Source organism: Podarcis melisellensis (assembly GCF_964234715.1).
Source record: "Podarcis melisellensis genome assembly, chromosome: 10".
NCBI classification, from domain to species: domain Eukaryota; kingdom Metazoa; phylum Chordata; class Lepidosauria; order Squamata; family Lacertidae; genus Podarcis; species Podarcis melisellensis.
In genome coordinates this window covers 40074000-40090349 of record NC_138542.1, presented here as the reverse complement: position 1 = coordinate 40090349, position 16350 = coordinate 40074000, and the positions used below count along the sequence as shown (strand labels likewise).

Sequence of the window (16350 nt, the reverse complement as noted above, 5' to 3'; positions counted from 1 at the left end):
CAGTCACTTCCTTCGTGCCTCGTAGAAGGAGATGCTGGAAGTGCCTGCTAGTGCAGCCGCCGCTGCCGCCAGCCTACGTCACAGGGAGGCGGCTGAGCAGGGGGGCCTGCTAACTTAAAAGTCCCTTGAACTCGATCGCTCCGTCCCCTTTCTAACCCGCTTCTTTCTCGCCTGCTCTCTCTCCTCCTCCTCCGCTTCCCACCCCCCTTTGAGGCGGCCCCGTGTGCGCCCACCGTGCCCCTTTCTACTCAACGCCCGGAGCTGGCTACCCCTTGCCGCCTCCATGCATCCTGCCCTTTACACCCGGGCCAGCATGATACGCGAAATCGCCGCGGCCGTGGGCTTCATCTCCAAGTTCCTGCGCACCAAGGGGCTGATGAACGAGCGGCAGCTGCAGACGTTCAGCCAGAGCCTGCAGGAGCTGTTGGCAGGTATGGGGCGGCGGGGGGGGGGGCAGCAGAGGGGGTGGGAAGGGGACGGTTTTAAGTATTTATCTCTTCTCCGCCACCCACCTCCTCCGCCTCCTCCTTATCTCCCCGCTTTTCTAATGCTGCCTCATCCTCCCTCTCCAGGTTTTGTTTCTCTTTCCATCGCAGCATTTGGAGGAACGGGGATCGCTGCCTCGACTGCATACTTTTTTTTCTTTGGTGGTGGTGGGAAGGGTGTTGAGTTAATGACCTCCTATAAAATGTGCCGCAGAAAGAGATGCATTTCGCATAAGACCAGGAAATGGCTCTCTCTCCCCACCCCCACGCGCGCTTTCAAAATTCGGGATTCACGAGATTGTAGTGTGTTGTTTCATAGTACTATCGCAGTAACGGTTCCTTCATGCTGTCCCGTCCAGAGGGGCGCGGGGGTGGCACGTTTCCCCCTCGTATGTATGTTCAGCTGCGTGCCTGGAAAGTCCCTTCCTTCCCTGCCTTCCTCTGTTCCTTCTTCAGTGTTTGTACTCAAGTTCACATCATGCAGATTAGTTCTCCTCCCCCCACCCCGGCCACGCATACACACACACACAAAACCCAGACACCAATTGCACTTTTACGCAGTTATGGAAATAAAGGCGGGGCGGCGCTATTCCCCGCCCACCACAGTGGTTATTTTTTTACATGATGATTCAAATCCACAAGGTGATTTGGGTTGAGGTTCGGTAGTTACTGAACTAATTGAGTACATAGGAGTTACTTTGCACAGCTGTTAGTATAAACGTGTGAAGGTTTGTTTATCCCGCTCATCTGCATCCTTTTGCTTTTGGGGACAGACTCAAGTGGCCATAAGCTGCGTGTTTGTCTCTTTCGGAAGGAAAAGCTCCTTTGCAGAAGGAATCTGTTTCCTTCTCTGGTCTGCGCTGGGTCCGAGGGTGGTCCTATCAGCTCTTTGTGTGTTCTGTGCCCCTCATTTGCAGTCCAGGGGGGTTGCTGTAGCCATAATCTTTGCACATTTGGAGACTAAGAATCCTATTTATTTTTCCTCCTGGTATCTTAGGGAAGGGATTTTTGTCTGTGGCAAGGCTGTGGTAGTGAATAGTACCGTTTCCCCTTTTCTGCTCATCTGGGGGAGTTCTTTGCTGCAATCGTAACACACGTTTACATGGAAGCAAGACCCAATGAACAGAAAGGGGACTTGTTTCTACGTAAACATATGTGGGATTGTGCTGCTAGTTTCCCGTTTCTACCTCAGCTGTTCTCCAATCTGTAGTGGTAGCCCTTTTTCCTTCTCTCCCTTTGGTGGCTGCTGCAGGGGCATAATACCATGCTAATTCCTGCTGCTGCTTATCCCACAACACACAGCTGCCCCTCATTTTCTTTTCGCTTTGTCTTAGTGTGCTTTCCCTTCATTGTACTAAGACAAAGAAATGCCAGCAAGGAGATTGTAATGTAGTAATTCAGTATGATGTGGTTAGGTTCTGTGTGTACATTATAAGACTGGGTCCAAGATGCTCCTTGAAGTACCTTTATCATAAAAATAAAACCACCTACATTGGACTTGGCTGTTATTCTTTTGCATATTTTTTTAAAAAAACAAATAACCCCACTGTTTCTAAACAGTAAAAATGGTTCGGAGGAAGAAACAGCCCTTCTAAAGAAAACGACCATCTTATTGGATTAAATGCATCTTACTCTGAGTTGCTTACTTGGAAAGGCTCCTAAGCACAGTTCTGGAAATAATAGATAAAATGATGGGTAGCATTGGAAGATTTTAGTTAAAGCAGTTTAACCTACTGTAACAAGATTCCTGTTCTAATGTAAGAGCAAATGTTGTCCTGCTGAGAGTAAATACCTAATCCATACATGTAAACATATGAGGATAAGTCCAAATTTGAGCAAAACATTAAGGGAAATGTCAAAAAGTTCATTTTTTCAAAAATCAGTCACCCAGTGTGTTTCAGTAATAATAGACTCAAGAGATAGCAAACCAATTCTAAAAAAGAAATATGCATAACTTGCCTATCCCAATTGTTAGGAATCCAGAATTTTGGAAAACTTGGATAGGCAAACATATAGGTGGTGTGACACAGTACTTAGGACACCTCTTTGTTTAACACCGCAGGCAAGGTTCCACTTCACATGTTAGAATTTCATATGTTCATATTCTTATTTGCTTATGGAGAAGGTTGCACAAGTCTCTGTGATGCACACATCAGGAAATAGATTTCATGCTTCTTTCAGATGTGTATTTATGGTACAGCTGAAAAAAGATGTGGGAGAATATTACTGCATTACAAACTACACATAATGAAACTGTGAAGAGGCCTTTGGATATATACTCAAGATTCTCCCCCCCCCCCCCGACCTCCAAATTGGTTTTATCGTCCTACTTTGAGGTGTCTAGGTGCCCAATTACATGTTTTTCTCATCCCCATTTGTGGAGGGTATCATTCAGTACTGATTTTATACATGCATAGGCTGTTAAATGTGCCTTTAGCTACAATGATCAAAATACTTGGTTTCTGTTGAGCCTGCCATTACTTTCCAGGCCATCAAATATTATTCTACATTTTTGCATCTGTGTCGTATTTCTCCCCACCCCCCACCCCCGGTGCTCTTGTTCTAAGCTACCATTTTCAAGCGTAATAACACGATTAGACACATTGGTTATCTGAAGAGCAAAGTATGATCTTTTGTTGCTTTCATTTTGTTCTGTAGAACACTATAAACACCACTGGTTCCCTGAAAAGCCATGCAAAGGATCGGGCTATCGTTGCATCCGGATCAACCATAAAATGGATCCCTTGATTGGGCAGGCAGCACAACGAATTGGACTCAGCGGTCAAGAACTGTTCCGGCTTCTTCCAAGTGAACTCACTCTCTGGGTCGACCCTTACGAGGTATCCTATCGCATTGGAGAGGATGGCTCAATCTGTGTGCTGTATGAAGCCACACCAGCAGGAGCTAGCCAAAACAGCACCAGCATGCAAATGGTAGACAGCAGAATAAGCTGTAAGGAAGAACTCCTCTTGGGCAGAACCAGTCCCTCCAAGAGCTACAATATGATGACTGTATCAGGTTAAGATAATAGCCTATGGATGGATCATCTTATAATGGATGGATAAAATTTGGTTTTTACTTTGGGTGGGCTCCTCTGGGGATGGATTATGGAATTTAAACCATGTCACACCTGTGAAGACCTGGCACAAGATAGAATGGTAAACTTTTATTTTATAGTGGCAGTGCCATAGTTTCGACAGTACCTTTCAGTGATTTAAATAGCCTGTGCGTAAAGATGATTGCTTTATTTCCTAAGGTGTGAAGTTGTCCAAGGAAGGCTGCAGTTTTCTCCCAGATGTCTTGCTTAATTTTTTCCTCTTTTTTTTGAAAAAACATCAGTTTTCAGCCTAAAGCTATAGCTATAAAATTTATTCTCTGCAGTAAATGTTGCAGAGTAAATTTGCACTATTGACATTTTTAGGAAAAAAAATTGTTAACATTTTTGGCAGCTCAGTAACAAGACTTGTTATGAACATGGTAGTACTGGAAATTTTATCTGACAAGACTTTTACCTAGCACTTAACAATCTGTATAAACTGTACATAAGTCACACTTGGTGAGCATGAACTGGGGAAAATGGTCAGATCTCTGTATATTGGCCTTCAAAGTAGCAAGTGAGCAGGATCTGCTATGCCAACAGGCTTGAGAGAGACCATATAAAGACACTGTCTGAACTGTGGTGTGTTTTACCAGCCAGCTATCTGTACATTTGCTAGCTTGTAGTTTTCTAAGACTGAGTAAACCTCTTATTTTTAGAAAGTGGAGGTCTGGTTTGTAATTTCCTTGTACTTAATTGGGTAAAAGTCTTTTCCACAAACCACCATCTATTTTGTGAACTTTGTTAGTCATCTTTTTTTTTTTTTTTGGTAAATTATGAACTGGTGTAAATTTGTACAGTTCATGTATATTGATTGTGGCAAAGTTGTACAGATTTCTATATTTTGGATGAGAAACTTTTCTTCTCTCTATAATAAATTGTTTCCTATCTTGGCATTTTAATTTAATCTCTTGTCGTGCTTGCATAGGATCAGTTTAAATTATTTTTAGTCCTAGTGGACTTTTGTAAAGGATGGGAGCACTTGAGCTAGGGGAGAGCTTGATAAAAGTTTTGGATAGAAGAAGAGGATCATTGGGTATAAATGTTTGAGGAGCCCAGACCATACATTAATGTATCACTTTTAACACCTTTAAAAATGGGCCATAACGTGGAAATCATGCAAGGGTCCAATTATTCCTAAATATGAGGAAAACATACAGAACGACCAACAGACATGCAGAACAACCAACAAACGAGCTGTGAATAAATCCAGCGGATCAATGTTTACACGGTTTCCTGATGAACGAGGAGCTAGCAAACCATTAAAACAAGAAAAAATAAAAATAAACCTCATTTCCAACTTGACGGATGCCCAGCTCAATTGGTATTTACTAGGATCAATGTCACACAGCCCTTAGGAGCAGGTTAACCACTCAACAGAAAGGTTGATTGCCTTTTGCTTTTCTTCAAACACAAGATTCTCTTAGAGTTCAGTGAGATGGGATCCCGCAAAAGGTATGTATGTGTATGTTTTTCTTTCCCAACGATAGCAGGTGTTCTGGTGCTGGCCTGATGACACTAAGGCAGACATCTTGGGCACTTTGCTTGGAGGTGAGCAGGACTTCCAAGTAAATGTGTGTAGAATTGGACCAAAAGTCTGAATTTATAAACTTGTAAATAGAGCTTGAATTCTGCAAGTTTATATCCTTTTCCTGGCTGCTGATGAAAATGGCCCTTCCCCCAATCCATGGCTGGTTTCATTACCTGTCTCATCCATCTGCGTCCATCCTATATGGCTTGGCACACTGCTAAAGTATTTCCTATTGTGGGACATTCATGTTGTATGGTGTGCCTGCTAAATCTAAAAAATGTCCCATTTTAGGGCTAGTAATCTTGGATTATCTCCATACCAAATTGTAACTATGACTTTTAGATGAGGGATGGGGGTGAATCTGTCTCCAGATGTACTACCACTGATAATGCTTGTAGATGATGATAGGAGTTACATCATCTGGAGGACCAGAGGTTCTGTTCCTGTTTCACATGTACCCTAACAATATTGATCATAACACTGGGAAGTCCAAGGTTGTTTACATTAGGAAATCTTATTAGCTTGGATTCTGTAAGCAATAGGCATAGTCCCAGCTACTGAAATTATCCACCCTCTCAAAAAAAATTTAAAAATTAAACGCTGAAAGGTGGTCTGAACTCCCACAGCTAATCATTTGCTATCGTGTAACTTGCTTTCCTCAACTTTGAGTTCTTGCCTCTGAGGTAAACAGGTAAACTGCGTCGAGTGAGATTTCTAGTAATCTGGGTTTCTTGGACCCAGTGTATACCACACTTCAGTTTCTAAGTGGTGGAGAATGTGTCTCCCTCCATACGTCGCTGGACTAAAGTGATTATTGGTCATGCTGGCTGTGGCTGAAGGGGGAAGTGCAGTCTAGCAACATCTGAAGGGCCACATGTTCCTGAACCCATTCTAAGTTTTGAGGAAATGCCATAGCCATCTGTAGAGATGATTCACTTCAGCTTCTTGGCTGAGAGCTATTGTTCACTTAAGCACTACATGAATGCCAATTATCCATGGCCAAGCTACGCTGGAAAGCAAGTTCCTAAGCACCTGTAGAAGCTGAATTATGAGATGAGCCTGAAAGAGCTACATTTTCATGATCTCGCACACAACTTTTCATTAGCTTTAAAATGCCTACACAGCCTGGTCCTTTCCAGTGTAGTATTTCTATAAAGCTCTACTGATTTTAATTGTAGGCAACAGTGAGTGCCACTCTTTCCTAAGCAATTAATAAATTAATTTCACTTTACCTGAAGGTCATAGTAAAATTGGGCTAGAGCGTTACAAACTTTTCATATAGGGAATGAACACTGTCACATACTTGAGCCTTTTGGCCTTCATAGGTCCAGCTTCCTATGTGCTTCTTGTCTTCTTGTGCTTCTTGTGTAGTTATTATCAATTTAAAAAATTTTTTTTTAAAAAAATACGTTGGCATTTGTCTTGGCAATCCTTTTTTAATTTGTGCATGGGTTTTAGTTGCTAAGTAGGTCAGCTGCTAGGGGGAAAAGGTGCTTTCCTGATAACACTGAAGATAGCTGCTTTATGTAAACAGTTTGCATCTTCGGTGAGCCAATGCTTGCTCTGAAACCTTACTTATTCAAAACAGCTTGAAAGATTGCAAATATGTGGTTGCACTTAAGCAGAACACATAACCCCTTTTGGAAAAATGTAGTAATTGAAAGTACATTGACAGTGGTTTCCTGTGACTGAAATACTATTTTGTTTTGCAGCTTCCTTTTTTTGTGCATGAAAGACTTGCAGATGCAGCTCTGCTTGATCTAGCATGTTTATGCTTTTCTCTTTGCTTTTTAACCAAGCTTTGGAACCTGAAGCATTTGGTTGCCTTCATGATGTCAGTTCTGGCAGTCATGGAAGCAATATAAGTCTTGTCTTTTGTCAGGTTGGCTGCTTGTACACAGTGGCTGCTACACCTGCTGCAGGAGGCTTATTTGTGATACTCAATTTGGAGCAGGCCCTGTGTGATGGCTAACATTTTGAATCCTTTTAAGGCTTGGGTGACTTTGTTCATGACCCTTGTTAAGAGCTTTTGCATAACTTGTAGAGCTGACCCTCACTTTGTCTCTCACAACTTGAGTAAATATTCCTCTTGACTACAGATCTTACTAGCAGCATTTTAAAAAACGAGTAACAAGGCATTTGCGTTTAAAACAAACAGCTTTTGAGATTGTCAAACTATGTGGTGTATAGTTGCACAGAACCTAGTCAACCACAGGAAAAGCTCATCTGTTATGCTGAAGAGTAGTGCCATCACTATAAAATTGACTTTTGGACCAAACATTAGCAGAATAGTATAATTCTAACCTGCAAAGTTTGTTGCAGTGCAGTCTTAAATTGATCATTCTCACAGGAACACTGAGAGGTAGACTGCTGTTAATTTCTCTCCGATGCAGAAATTCATTCTGAGAGGAAGCTTATTAACAGAAGGTGACCCAGCCACTTCAGAGATGAGGAAAAGTGTGAAATGAAGTTGTGCAGGGATAGGTAGCATGGAGCCCTCCAGGTGTTGTTAGGCTACAACTCCCATAAGCCACAGCTGGCATAAGTTTTACTTAGCCAGATGACTATATATGTATAAATCTTTATATGAGTACAATAGTTCTAAAGGAAAAGTCATACTTTATTTCTAGGTGATGGGAGCAGGCCTAGCCTTAGAGGTACCGATTTTCTCACATAGGAGAGTGTTCTAAGGTGGCACCAACTGTTTTTATATATCTGCTTATAGTAAAAAATAAATATGTGGCTGATACATTGGACCTTGTTTTCAAATCAAATAAAAACCCTTTGATCAATTGGCTAATCAAACATGGCAGTCCTAATAACAATCTGTGTTCATAATTCAGTGACGATCTACCCCCTACTTCTTGTTTGACTTCAGTTTAAGGGTGCAATCCTATACACACTTAAGCTGGGAGTGAGTTTCATCATATTCTGTGCAGACGTGTACAGGATTGAACTGCACATGTTTTTGGCAGAATAAATAAAACATCCTGTTATGCTTTTGAAGCCATTGCTGCTCGAGCTCAGTCTAGGTGAAACAGTTGCTTGTTTTGCTGCCTCATAAACATAAGAGACAATATTTGTTTTTTTAAAGACTTATTCAGTCAATGGATCAGTATTTAGTTTCTAAATGGTAGCCTTTAAAGCAGAATTGGGCGTCTTCCATATGTTGTTAGAACCCAACGATATAGATAGCGAGATATCAAATTTTATTGTTTTTCAATATCAATAAAAATTCCACAGGTAAAGAAAAAGAATAAAACCCAACTATCTGCTTCATCCAGCATGTGCAATGTACAGAAAAGATAAGTTTTGTAGGGCCACAAGTTATCCACTTGCCTTAAAGCATTAGAACGCTTATCCTACCTAACATCTGTTTGGAAAATGATATTAAATATGTCTTTGTGAGGGAGCAGTGGATATTAAGACCACAGAATGTTAGATGACACAGTCTTACCAGGCTTTGTGCATGGCTAGAGGACAAATTATGACACTTCTGAAATGTCCATTATGAAGGGAGGTGACCTTCCTTAGCCACTCTCAGCTAAAAGCTGTGGTTAGGTTTTTTTTCCACTGCTAAAACTTCAGTAATAGCTTAGCCTTTCTCATAAACACAGGTAACTGCCAGAAACAAGTCAGTTTTAGCATCTGTGTGTTTGGATGTGTAATACATCTCCTGCCAACTGAGACTTCCAGGCAGTTGAGGTAACTAAGAGGCCTGCTGTTTCTGATGCCAGTGCTCAAAATGGTGACTCACCTCTTCAAACGAGAGTTGGGCTTAGAAATGGTTTGAAAGCAAAAGGCATTTTTTTTGAGTTTTGTTTACAAAACACTCGCTTTAGTTTATCAGCCTTTGAAATACCTGGCCCACTTTTATGTTTTCTTTTGATCCAAGCCCTAAATGTTAGGGTTCTAGTGAAAGTCTCTTTCTCTGTTCACCTCAGCCTACACTGATTTTGGTCTTGAGGGAGTTTTTCTTCCTTTCCCCTCCACTTTATGGCCAAACAGCTTGCCACACATTTCCAGGCAGAAAATGAGGCTCAACGCATGCTGAAGGACAAGAAGTCACTGTAAGTGATTGAGAATTCATTTGATAGCGTGGAATATGTATCTTGATTTGTAATCTCTGGAAACTGATCCAGCAGTTGCTCTTTATCCGGGCTGAATTAATCCTGAATAATAAGCATTTAGAGCTTTTATAAATGCCCTCTAGACAGCACACAAAATAATATTTTATCTTAATAATACCTCTCAAATCTGTGGTGTGTGAACTATTATTCCTTTTTTATGTATTTTATACAGAAGTCACTGGGAGATTAGCTCCTCCATATTCATGCAATTGTGAATGTGAATCCTGAGGAACGAAGTTACCGTGTAGTGACTAGTTCATTTCAAAATATAGTTGTTGGCCTTTCTGGACGCAGCAGGAACAACTGTACATTGACAATTTCCCCAGGCCTGCAGTCCACCGTTGTTTGTTTGCTTTGTAGGACTTTTGTTCACTCCTCATTGCTGTAGTTCATAGTTGCAGGTTCTTTGGTGTATAAAACATGGCCTCTAATGAACTGGCAATGTTATCGATGTGGCATGAATAACTTACCAGGACTATAAGAGTTGGTAATGAGGAATTAATAGGAACTCTATGAAGAAAGTACAGTGTTTCCTGAAGCATAATTGTGACTTTTCCACTCCCTCAAATGTGATGCTGCATAAAAACATCAAGGCAGAAGGGCAAGACTTGCAAAATCAATGAAATGGACAAGCATACAACTGGGTTCTAGGTGAATTCTCTCTTTGCCATGGTTTCTTGAAACTAATCAAATTTCCACTTTGTGTCACTCTCATAGGACACTAGGGAAAAGTCTAAAGCATGTTAAGTGCATTGTTAAGAGTTTGTGATTTACAAAAATAGATTGTCGGAATAAATAGCCAGACCAAAAGCAATAAGAAATTGCTATTTATTAATGTTTAAACTTGTGACAGAAGGTTTTTTGTTTTTTGTTTGTTATACCTACATTCCAGGGTGGTAGCAAGGTTGTGCGAGAAGCAGGATATTAAACTAGCAGCTTTAAAATATTATTTATTTTATGAATCGATTCCTGTAAAAGATCCCAAAGCGATTTGACAATTGAAATGTCAACAATAAAAATACACATAAAAACAATTTAAAGTCCAATACAGACACAAATATCGGATTTATACCCTAATTAGTAATGTAGGAACCACACTGTATACAATGGATCTGGGGGCGCTTGGGTGCAAGGTGACTTTCACAGCCAATAAGGTCAGATACTGTTTAGCTTTGTTAGCTACGGAAACAGAGAGCAAGCTGCAGCTGCACACATATAAACAGTTACCCATTGCTAGAGGTTCAGGCAGACCCATCTGTTCAAAACATACAGTTGAAAAATGTCTGCATGGAATGCTCTTAAATTTAGGACAAAGCTAATTTGCCTTTAGAGACGCGGGTGGCGCTGTGGATTAAACCACAGAGCCTTGGACTAGCTGATCAGAAGGTGGGCGGTTCGAATCCCCACGATGGGGTGAGCTCCCGTTGCTCGGTCCCTGCTCCTGCCAACCTAGCAGTTGGAAAGCACATCAAAGTGCAAGTAGATAAACAGGTACCACTCTGGCGGGAAGGTAAACGGCGTTTCCGTGCGCTGCTCTGGTTCGCCAGAAGCGGCTTAGTTATGCTAGCCACATGACCCAGAAGCTATACGCCGGCTCCTTCGGCCAATAAAGCGAGATGAGCGCCGCAACCCCAGAGTCAGTCACGACTGGACCTAATGGTCAGGGGTCCCTTTACCTTTACCTTTAATTTGCCTTTGATTGTGCCCATTGTATCTCAACAGATTTTAGTTCCAATGCTACTATCTTCCTCAGGCCCACCCACCCATAAATCCTCAGGCGGCAGGATCCACATGGGCAGCAGATCTTGATATAGAGCTTTATTCAAGGCTGGCCTCCCAATGAGGCAAGGTGAGTTGACTGCCTCACGTGACAGGATTCATCGGGACAGCAGATCCCAATGTCAATCTTTCTTCCCCCTCCCCTTGTTCCTGATGTAGCTCTTCCCTGGTGGGGAGGGGGTGTTACTATGAATGGTTTCAAATGGTTTATGTCTAGTGGGCACAGTCCCAAGAACTGTCTGAGGCATGCTCTATTGCTGGTAAAGCAAATCAGCTATATCGTATCTGGCTTCTCATATCATTGGTCAAATATAGTATCTAGACAAGGAAGATGTTGAAGTTTTAAGCAACTTATTTCAATGCAGTAGCTTCTTGGGTTCTTGTTACTCATGGCTCTCTTTTGGGTGCATGGATGTCTTTAAATATAATTGTCCTCTTCCTGTGGAACTCTGAATGCAAGTAAGGATAGTGCATCTGTGACATTATACCACTTCCCATGCGTTAGATTTTTGACTTTGCAGAATCAGCAAGACATATGAGTTTAGGTACAGTGTATGCGCAACCATCACACATGCATTAGGTATTCATTGCCAGTGTTTGAATTAGGCCTCAGCAAGTGAACAGCAGGGCATTTTATAAAAGGTGAACTTCAGCAGCAGTATAAGATTGGGGCATTGTGTGTGCTTGTTCACATTGAAAGAAACTTCTGTCTTCTAGTAATCATCCACTTGACCTCTAATCCTTCAACTTGTTTGTGTACCCTTTTACAGGTATTTGGCTTTCTGTTTGGGGCATGGCCTTTCTTAACACTTTTTCCTCTCAAATGTCAGCATTTGACCTGTCGTCTCAGCTTGTTTGACGTAAACTAGAATCTGGATTGTTTTATTCTTATGATGCTTTGTTTTCATTCTTATAATATTGAATCAAAGCAATTATTTATACTGTACTTACTATAGATAATACTTTACTTTCATCCAATTCATCCTGGGAAATAGGCAACTGTTATTTCCCAGTTTGCATAATGGCAACAGAACAGAATATGATTCGGTGTGAGTTTGTGGCTCAGCAGAGGTTTGGACTCTGATGTATTTACAACTTCTATCACAATCCTTCACAGGTTCTTGACAAGTTGGTAATAAAATTGGCATTTGTACCACATTGTATTTTAACTTGGTTTGCATTTGGCCTTTCTGGCTGGTCATGGAAATACTTTTACCACAAACTCAGATAATTAAATATGTTTGTTAAAATGCTTTTATTCTGTCTTCCCACCCATAACAGAAAGTTTAAGGTAGCTAACAACAAATCAGTAATGAAGTACTTCAAGATAAGAATACAAAATAGCAGTGCCAAGCAGTAAAAACAAACAATCATAAAGTGATAGCTCATAGGACAATTCAGTTGCCATGTAACTCGAATTCATGCTGCAATGGCAGTGTTTTAGTCAGGCATCTGAAGATGGGCAGGGGAGAAGTAACAAACCTTCCTGGGTTAAGGAGTTCCACAGCTTGGCTCTACCACCAAGAAGGCCCTGCCAAACATACCAGTTCAACACCCCTCAGTTCACAAAGGGGGATACAGAGCAGGAACTCAGTTGAAGGGAAATGGAAGGTTCCTGTGCAAGGAGTCACTTCTTAAGATACTGTGCATGGTACTTTAAAGAGTATAAAATCCCAGGTTACCGCCCTGAGGACCTTACTGTCTATAATTTGAGATAGGAAACCACAGAGGCACAGGATGGAAGCTGAAGGGGGATCAATAGGAGAAAAAAAAATTAAGTTTATTTTATTAGTATAGTTCAGGCATCCCCAACCTGCAGCCCTCCAAATGTTTTGGCCTACAACTCCCATGATCCCTAGTTAACAGGACCAGTGGTAGGGATGATGGGAATTGTAGTCCAAAACATCTGGAGGGCCGAAGGTTGGGGATGCCTGGTATAGTTGTATCACACCTTTCTACAAGAAGCTTAAGGGGGCATTCATGTTTCTCTCCCTATTTCATCCTTACAACCACCTTTTTAAGGCAGGTTGGACTGAGAGATGGTGATTGGCTCAAGGTTACTCAGTGAGCTTCATGGCTGAGTGAGTATTTGATCCCTGGTGTCCCAGTTCCTAGTCCAATATTCTAGCACTGCACCATATTGGCTTTAAGTTAAATATACATAGACTAGACTTGGTAGCAGGGCCTGGGAAACTACTATTGCAATGTGTTCCGTGTCTATGGGGCTGTATTTAAAGTGTTTGGAAGCTTTAACTGAAGCAGAAATATCACCACCAGATTGCTGATAGGAATTGATTGACCGATACCTGAATAATACGCCTCAGTCAATCTGCAGTGGTTCCCTGCTCAGTTTAAGGTGCTAGGTCTTACCTTTAAATATCTAATCGCCTTGGGTACCTTAAGGATGCCCTCCTCTGTGCTCTCTAGGTACAAAATCTGAGATCCTTCTCCATGTGCTTCCACAGTCTGTGGCCAATGTTGTCTTGCAGTGGCAGCAGCCGTAAGGATTCACATTTACAGGGAGGCCCACTAGCCCCAACTTCAGGTGTTTTCATGAGTCAGGCAGCAACCTGTCTTTAAGAAGGCTCTTTTGGATTAAGCTAATCTTTATATTTCCTGGTTTTCTGTTGATTGAGTCCCCCTTGTATTATAGATTACTGCTGCTTTATTCTGCTAGCTGCTGCCAGTTTATTTCTTTGTAGTTTGATATTTGCTGTTGCTATGATTTGTTACAAGCTGCCTTGAGAGAGCGAGAATGTGTTTTAGTAGTTCTGTCTAAGGAACAGGCAACATGTAAGTTTAGAAACAGACAGAACAATTCAGAAATGGAAAGCATCAAGGGCACAGAGGCTTTGTTATGGTACTGGCATAGGCAGATGGGCTCAAGAAAGCACTAGCCATTGAGGTACTTCACAGTCCAAGTTAGTGCTGTGCCGAAGTCTGTCTTCCAGTTTCTCAAAAGTGTTCTTCCTCTGCTGGAGAGGCGTTTCTTTTTCTGCCTCATACTCATAGTGTTTGAGAATCTTTTTACAGTTTCTGTCATTGCAGGGTTGTGAGCTTACTAGGATGGTTACACGGTGCCCAAAAGCAATGCGTACATTTTTCTTCCCAGTAAACATTTCTCCAGCAATCTCCAGTCCCCCTGACTGCTCATTCTTCCTCATCTAAAAAGGCCCCATAAATTTTCAGTACAGTAGCACTAGTCCAAGTAGCCATGCATTGCCCACGGAGATTGATCTGATTTGTAAGAGGAGGTTCAGTAACTGCAGATCAAGGTGGTGCAAACTTGGGGGTTTCTCTCTAATTCTGTGAAAGCTAATCACAAATACTGCTGGCTCTCAGGTATTTATGGGTCTCAAGTGCCTAAACTGGAAATTGAGAGTTGTATCCAAGATTTGTCCTAGCCAGAGTAGACCCGTTCAAATTAACGGACCTAAAAGGGTTGTGTCCATTATTTTCAATGGGTCTACTGTGCTGGGACAAGCATTGGAAACAACCTTGAGATATGGAAGAATCAGTGCCACTGTCCATGGATCCATGGTCTCAAATGTTTTTTTCAAGGATACTACACTATGATTATTTTCTTCAAAAGAGTCCCTTATTACAGATGTATGCCTTCAAATTCTTTTTATCTACACAAGTCTTTCAGGAATATTTTATAAGGCTTGTCAGTCTTCGTAATATGTTTGTGGAACTCTTCCTACAGCTTAATCTTTTTTTATTTTTTATTAAAGGCAACAGTCATCCCAGATGTCAGTTGGTGCCTGGAATTTAATAGGTGTTAATGAAAACAAATGCTTATGAAAGTCCAACTAGAGTCTGCTCCCTCACATCATTAACTGTCTCTCCCTTGTAATGCAGCTGTTTCCTCAGCTCCCTTCGGAGGTAAACATTCTATTTAAAAGGGGAAGGGTGCAATTCACATTTGATCTATGTGGAGGAGGAAAAACAGTAAGTGCTCTGGGGAAATTTCAAGGAATTATTATTATTATTATTATTATTATTATTATTATTATTATTAATTTTACAAAACTAAACCTCAAAGACAACGATCAAAATGTTTCTGTTTTAAAAAGATAAAGTAAAAATACAGTTGCATAATATGGCTAATATTTGTTACCTTTATGTTGTTGTTTAGTCGTTTAGTCATGTCCGACTCTTCATGACCCCATGGACCAGAGCACGCCAGGCACTCCTGTCTTCCACTGCCTCCCACAGTTTGGTCAAACTCATGTTGGTAGCTTTGAGGACACTATCCAACCATCTCGTCCTCTGGCATCCCCTTCTCCTTGTGCCTTCCATCTTTCCCAACATCAGGGTCTTTTCCAGGGAGTCTTCTCTTCTCATGAGGTGGCCAAAGTATTGGAGCCTCAGTTTCAGGATCTGTCCTTCCAGTGAGCACTCAGGGCTGATTTCCTTACGAATGGCTAGGTTTGAACTTCTTGAAGTCCATGGGACTCTCAAGAGTCCTATGTTACCTTTATACTTGCCACTTTTTGTTTAGCAATGTCCTCTGCCCTTATCTATCCCTGTTTCTTGGGATGGGTTCTGCTGGTATCACAGTTGTTCAGCAAAGCTGTCCCTTTTCTCAATATACATTCAGTAATTTCAAGGCTGGCCTCGACAAATAATAGCAGTATGGGCAGCTGCCTTGGGTTTCAGAATTCAAGTGACACAGGGCTAACTCTGCAAAGTTCTCCCTTGCCTTAAAAACTCAGAAACTTGGATTAAGCCACAATATTCCCCTCCCTCAAAGGACAATTAGCAGACAGTTTTTGTATGTTTCATATGTCACATTTAGAAATAATTATTACAATTTAAATAGAGCTACAGTATATATATAGTTAATGGGCAAGTTCAAGGTCCTAGCTGCTCTTTCTTACGGTTCTTTAAGTTGGCTTTAAGTTGGCCAGCCATTTAAAATAAAATAAAAGGGTAACCAAGCAAGTTCCACAGATGGAGGAGGAGGCCCACTAGATGTTATGTTTCCTAAAGCCCCCCCCCAAAAAAAACCCCTGGAGCCTGCCCTGAATATATGGTAAGTTTTCCCCACTGACCTTTATTTTACTTCTCCCCAAATGATGTCAGAGTACTAAACTGCAGCTTTCTGTGGGATCTGAAAAGCTGAGAAACACAAACATTTATAACTTCATGTTCCAGTTTAACCCGTGTAAACTGTGCTAAGCAACAGATTTTAGCTGTTCCCCACAGAGCTACCAATCTTGGCAGTCAATTCAGCCATCAGTAAATGAGTCATGGCAGTTGTACAAGGAAGGGGCTCCATCTTGGTGCCAGATTCTCTGTTTGGGGACTACAGGTGCAGGTGAG

The 16350-nt window shown here is 41.5% G+C and overlaps 1 protein-coding gene and 1 long non-coding RNA gene across 3 annotated transcripts in view; both read left to right on the top strand.

Moving 5' to 3' along the window:
• The first annotated feature begins 18 nt into the window (after positions 1-18).
• On the top strand, positions 19-4484 carry BTG1 (BTG anti-proliferation factor 1). The gene is made up of 2 exons (XM_081926613.1): positions 19-431; positions 3144-4484. The coding sequence occupies exons 1-2, from the start codon at positions 284-286 to the stop codon at positions 3506-3508; spliced, it is 513 nt and encodes a 170-aa protein (XP_081782739.1). The 5' UTR covers positions 19-283; the 3' UTR covers positions 3509-4484.
• Positions 4485-6531: 2047 nt separating this feature from the next.
• Positions 6532-16350, top strand: part of LOC309378493 — a 217185-nt gene continuing 207366 nt past the window's right edge. The window contains exon 1 of one of the 2 annotated variants that reach the window (XR_014172106.1): positions 6532-9183. This is a non-coding gene — a long non-coding RNA (uncharacterized lncRNA). Of the gene's footprint in view, positions 9184-11016; positions 11093-16350 lie in introns of those variants that run through there. The other variant, XR_014172107.1, reaches the window with a different exon arrangement.

Coding starts and splice junctions, on each gene's coding strand:
- BTG1 (XM_081926613.1), top strand. CDS start 284: ATGCATCCTGCCCTTTACACCCGGGCCAGCATGATACGCGAAATCGCC. Junction 432..3,143: donor CCTGCAGGAGCTGTTGGCAG/GTATGGGGCGGC, acceptor TTTGTTCTGTAG/AACACTATAAACACCACTGG.